Source organism: Vipera berus (assembly GCF_964194415.1).
Source record: "Vipera berus genome assembly, chromosome: 1".
Classification (NCBI taxonomy): Eukaryota; Metazoa; Chordata; class Lepidosauria; order Squamata; family Viperidae; genus Vipera; species Vipera berus.
In genome coordinates, this window is record NC_138202.1 from 34214577 (window position 1) to 34220965 (window position 6389).

Genomic DNA, 6389 nt, shown 5'->3' on the forward strand with positions numbered 1-6389 from the left:
AATCTAACATCCCAAGGGCACTGAGGGAAGTAAGAGAAATAAACAGATAAAAAATAAGAAACAAAAGGAAAGAGAAATAGGTGCAGATTTGTTTAGATCCTAATGGGGAACTCCTTAAATCAGAAAATGAAAACAACAATTTTTAAACATGCTTCTGCTTAAACACTATATTATATGCTGATCTTCATTTTATAAATGTCTTCATTTTTTAAAAAAAATGTTAGATATGTTTCATCCTTTACATATTAAAGGTTACATATTTGAAATTGCAAACATTAGAAAAACTAACGACCTAGTTTTTCTTAACCTTCTTATTCTAAACCGTATTTGCTTTTCTTTCCACTTTAAAAAAGCCACAAATACAGTATGGTTATTTTTAAAATATTAATATTTTACAGTTAGATATTTTTTATTTTAATGCTTTTATATGCAACCTCCATTTAGCAATTTCAAAAATGTCGTATTAATTCTATATATCAATCCTATTATCAGGCTCATGGAAGACAGATTACTGCAATATAACATAGAAATGTTATCCAATCCTGACTTCCCAAAATTGATTGCATTAAATTTTGGCATATAAACTTTGCTAAATTGGTATGCATTAGGGCTACACTATTCCAAGCTTGAAGCCTGATATCATCTCATGATAGTTTTCCTGATCAGCAATTTGCTTGCTACAATAAAGTTACTGGTTTATAACACATTAAGACTTTGTTTAATGAATCTGTTTGACCTTTACTGTTCATGATTCTTCTCTTTATCATTCCAAGAGTTATAACTTGGTTTTTAATTGTTACTGTACTTATTTTGACAATTTTTAGAAAAAGTTATTTTCTATGATATTGCATTATTTAAATTTATTTGGAAAACATTTATACTTCTATCATTATTTAATATACAGATTCAAAATAAGCTCACAAAAACATACTTAATTCCATTTACAACTTATTTGTATAAATGTCTACCTAGGCATATTAACTGCCAAATTCAATATGGTTTACTCTATACATATGTGTATATAATATTTATTTATTTATTTATTTATTGATGGGATTTATATCCCGCCCTATCTCCTGAAGGACTAACAACAAAACATATAATAAGTACAGAAATCAAGATAAAAATAAAATTAAAATCATCTGTGCAATAAATTAAAATTAAAAACTAAAAATAAATTAAAAATTCTAAATATAATTAATTAAAATGCCTGTTATGGTTAGGTGTGTGTCATGTATGTGTTCCACTTTGAGAACGGGCAACTAAATTTCATTTTTGATGTGTGCCGTTGTGCCCACAGTAAAAAAATGACAATAAAGGTCATCTTATCTTATGTACTCTCAGGTAAGCAGACACAAGATTGAAATCTGAGTTTTAATTTTTATTTTATTATGGTATCAGACAGTTGAGTTTGACTTATAATGCTACAGCCTTTCTAAATTTCATTAAATGTCTCCACCCAAACTATTCCACATTGCAAAATGGAATGAATACTTCCACAGTTTTCTAAAACTTACATATCAGTAGCCTAAAGCAAAAGGTGCAGCTTTTAGATATTAAAAATTTAGCTCTATAAATTATTAAACAAGCTGAAATCCTATCAAGATTATCCATCATAATGCATACAGATAATAAGCTTTGCTATTGCATTTTTCTCAACCAAAATTTTCTAGCCATAAAAAAGTCTTTAAAAAAAACAACTGCTGGATCTGCCTACAAACTCAAAACACAGAAAAATGGAAAACAAGACCGCTATCATTTTTCTGATCTCATATCAGGAAAAAGCAAACAAACACATGAACCCCAGAAATATCTACCTATTGAAGAAAATAAGGGTAAAGTATAGAATGCAAAAAAACAACAACCCTGCAATAAAAAGATGCCTGGAAAACCATGTTTTCATAGCTTTATATCAATAATCAATAATGATATACATTAAAAATCTACATACAAAGCTGTGTTATGTGAAGTTGTGGCTGGTGGACACAAGCTTTTAATAACTTAAAAAAAATGTAAAACCAACCTGAAGGGATTTCTAATGCAGAAGAAAAATAGGTCATTAACTATGCAGATCTGAATATCCAAAGGATCATATTTCATGATTCTACAGATGTCACCATTCCTGGATGTTGTCAGGTCCCAAATTGCAACATAAATTGTCAAAAGCAGGGAAGGGACAGTAAGCACAAGTGGGGGGAAAGGGAAGTCAGAGAAACACATGCCCAACTAACAAACTAGTTCCTTCCTCTTCAATCTCCCTTCCTCAATTAGCTGTTTTTCCATTCGGAAGAGCAACATCAGCAGCAGACTAAGGATGGCTGTTGTCATCAGAGATTAGTCCAGCACTTACAGGCACCGAAATCAGCTTTTTCTTGTAGATGAGAAATTGACAACAGAAGACACCTTACACAGAATTGCTATCAGCTTCCTATGACCTTCTTCATCTTCTCAGATGCGCTGCTCAACACGCCCCAGTGTGACATCCCTTCTTCCATCACCCCACCCAGGAACCTATCCTATCCACTCCCACACAGGACCCGCTTCTCATTTTCGGTGCTGCGGCTGGCGAGCACCACTTTGTCCTTCTCATCTACTCCCAATTCTACAAGTACACACTCGGAGCTCTTCCTACAACTGGCGCCCACGGCTGCCACCACTTTGGCCGGTTAGTCCTAAGCGATCCGCATTTTTGATGGGCGGCAGGCCGCCCGGTTCCCTTGGTGGCGAAGAAAGGAGAAAGGATGCTAATAAGGCGGCGGGGACCCAGTGCCGATACTCACCCCTGCTATGATTTCACCGCCCGGGTGGAAAGACCGGGCTGTCAATCACGGGGCGGGGGAGACCCCAGCACCGCCGTTGCCCCCCTATACCTCAGTTCTCACGGCCGGGAGATAATTTCTTCCCGGCTTCCCAAGCCTGACTGACCGGCCTTAGCCCCACCCCTCTCCTTTCCGAAAATGGCGGTTCCCTCCCGGCCCACAACTCTGCGCGTGCCCACGGCCATGATGTCACTGGTTCCGAGAAGCTGGGGATGCAGGGCGGACAGAGAGCTGGAAAAGTTAGAAGCGCGAGGGAGGAATCCGCGAAGGCTTTGCCATAGCACGCATGCGCCACACTGCGGGCGGGGGGGGGGAAATCCGGGGTTTTAATTGTGGCCGATCGATATTTGTCATTCTCTCTGGCTTACGTTGTGATGCGTCGTCTAGTTAGTAGATGGTGGTGCGATCATTTCGTGAATGCCAATAATGAAGCGGGATGCGCGGGGGGATGCGGCTCTTAATTCAACAACCACCTCCAATGTGATGTTTTCTTCCCTCCCCCCCCCGCCCCTTAGGACCCCAAGCCATCTGGCAGAGCCAGTTCTTCAGGCTCCTTCGGAAAGGTGGGAGCCAATCTCACCTCAGGGAATAAGATATTCCATAGGGCACATATTTATTTGTTACATAAATTTGGATCACTTAGTTGTTCTGGATCTCAGTCCACTGCATCAAATAAGTATAGCTTCAAGAAAGAATATCTGTGTGGGGGGAGGGGTAATTGCTGTTTTCAAAGTGGGAAAGAAGAAAATAGTGAAAGGGGCAGGAAAAATTATGAACAATAACTTAAAAGCAGTAGTTGTGCTTTTATACTGAGTCTGTTGATATATACAATCTGATGTATATGACTAAACAATATTTATCCTAGTACCGTGATAGTAGCTTGACAATTTAGGAAAGCCAGTACAGTATTTTTCAGTTCATAATAATAATAATAATAATAATAATACCAACAACAACAACAATAATAATAATAATAAGTTGGAAGGGACCTTGGAGGTCATCTAGTCCAACCCCCTGCTAAGGCAGGAAACCCTATACCATTTCAGACAAATGGCTGTCCAGTCTCTTCTTAAAAACTTCCAGTGTTGGAGCATTCACCACTTCTGGAGGCAGGTTGTTCCACTGGTTAGTTGTTCTAACTGTCAGGAAGTTTCTCCTTAGTTCTAGGTTGCTTCTCTCCTTGACTAATTTCCATCCATTGCTTCTTGTCCTGCTTTCAGGTGCTTTGGAGAATAGCTTGACTCCCTCTTCTTTGTGGCGGCCCCTGAGATATTGGAACACTGCTATCATGTCACCCCTCACCCTTCTCTTCATTAAACTACACATACCCAGTTCCAGCAACCGTTCCCTATATGTTTTAGCCTCCAGTCCCCCAATCATCTTTGTTGCTCTTCTCTGTACTCTTTCTAGAGTCTCGACATCTTGTTCACCATTTCCTGCTGAGAATATTCTTTCTCGGATCTCAAAACCACTGTACATGCCTATTAAGTGAATTATGATCCACAAACATTTCAGAAATAATGAATTTGTTAATCTTTATGGTGTTGCAGAGTTCTTTGCTGTTTTGTTGCCAACAACACTACCATCCTCTAGAAAATATCTCTGATGTCTGAGATCCTAGGACTCCTGGTTCATTGTCTTCATTTTAGCTCTCAAATTTCCTAATTCTTCTGATTTTATCCTGGCAGACTATCTTTTTCCCCATTACTCTTCTACAACACAATGAAGGATTTCATGTCAAATAAAATGCTGGGAATGTATACAATGTGTTTAAAAATAAATATTAGTCTAGAAAGTTGTACATGTTTCTGTATGTTTACAAATAATAAAAATATTAATTTTACTTAACTATTAAATATTTAAAATCACAACACTAACAGGTCAATATAACCTATGTGCTGGAAAATAGAAGCATTCCTGTTTCTATTACCCTTACCTGTTTTTGAAGACAGCGCTGTCTTCAGAAAGAAAGAATTAAGGAAGTACAAAATGTTTGTTGGAGAAGCTGGATCGGAAAAGGAGACAGCAAAAGGTTGATGCAGATAATTCAGAGAGAAGGCAGCTGGTTGAATGAATTCTTGCTGACTTGCTTGCTGAACCAGGTTCAGGAATGAACAAATGCTTGCTGTTGCTTCCTGTGTCTTCACCTTTGTAATTTCCATGGCTGAACACATGGTTGTAAGTCAAACACTATCTGTAAACACTTACAATAATATTTCTCTGAAAAAATTGTGATTGGCCTATGGGACCTGACTTTTGGTTGTATATAATTTATATATATGACACACAGGTTTTATTTGTATATCCAAAAGTTTATGTATACTTTTTCTCTCATAGAACTTCACCTCATTTTCCCTTTAAATGATATGTTTCTAAAATGGTAGCTTGTTTTACATATTATTTTAGACATTCCAATTGCTTGCTCTACTTCTACTCTTTTTTATTAAATGATTTGTTGTCTTTAGATAACACCTGCCTACCAACGAAGTGGCTGGCATTATAACTTATAAGCTCCCGGAAGGTCACAAGGGAATATTTCACAGTTGCCTTGGAAGGTAACTTGGGATTGTTTTAAAAATAAAGGGATGGAACTATACCAAAGAAGCACAAACATTCACACTAAATTGCTTTGGTTAACTGGAAAAAAGAATAATAAAAGTCCACTTTTTTGTTTTAGAAAGCTTGGACAATGATGTGGATCAGAAAACATTTAGAAGTTAATGGACACATGGTATGACTCAACATATAATTGTTTATTAAATCACCAACCAGACTTTTCAGGAACAAAATTTCTAGGAAGAAAAAATGGTCTCTGCAAATTTATATTTATATTAGATTGTGTGAACTATCTCAGTATCTACATAGAACACCAAATAGCCTCATACTATATGTACTATATCTTGCAGCTGCTTTTTACTGGCTTGTCAGCTATCCTGCCATGATATCTGGCTGACTCCTTATGTGTAGGAAAAGTAAACGCTTATCCCTCTGGGATGCTAGCATGTTTTGCTAGAGATTCCTCTATTACAGAGGCTTATTTTGGAACTATTAAAAGCTGATTTTAAAATTTTCTTTCTGCTTTAACTCCTATACTCAGCTGTAAAACATTAATATTACACTTAAGTTGTAGTCTACATCTAGAATGTGGTCCCTTCAAGCCCATCTGCCCATTTCTTTTTGTCTTTTTAACATCTGTTCCTAATTTGTGTACTCAAAAGATTGCTACTGAGAGATGTGAACGTCATCTGTGTAATCTGTGTAATGTTATACAGCAGATAGAAAAATGAAGCAGATACACCCAGAGCCCACAAGATCTGATTCAGCTTCAGCTTCCTATGTAAAAGGCAAATCCTTCAAAGCCTTCCCATGTACAAGACAAGCCTAATATTACGTGGTTGATACTCTTTTCAAGGAAGTCTGTGAATTAGTTTTTCTACTGTACTATATTGTTCTCTCTCTCTCTCTCTCTCTCTCTCTCTCTCACACACACACACACACACACACACAAACACTATATTCCCCTTGTCTTTTGTTCTCTTATCCAGTTCTTTGTTATTTTTGTTCAATACA

The 6389-nt window shown here is 37.1% G+C and overlaps 1 protein-coding gene across 6 annotated transcripts in view; it reads right to left on the reverse strand.

Annotated features, from left to right (window-relative positions):
• The window catches only part of KLC1 (kinesin light chain 1), a 45088-nt gene extending 42167 nt beyond the window's left edge, over positions 1 to 2921 (reverse strand). For 5 of the 6 annotated variants that reach the window (XR_014024558.1, XR_014024559.1, XR_014024560.1 and 2 more), the window contains exons 1-2: positions 2781 to 2912; positions 2024 to 2122 (exon numbers count right to left, since the gene is read on the reverse strand). Coding sequence is in view for 1 of the 6 variants with exons in the window: in XM_081313292.1 (XP_081169418.1) it covers positions 2024 to 2100 (77 nt within the window). In the remaining 5 variants the exon portion in view is untranslated. Of the gene's footprint in view, positions 1 to 2023; positions 2123 to 2780 lie in introns of all 6 variants that reach the window. The other variant, XR_014024557.1, reaches the window with a different exon arrangement.
• Between the last annotated feature and the right edge of the window lie 3468 nt (positions 2922 to 6389).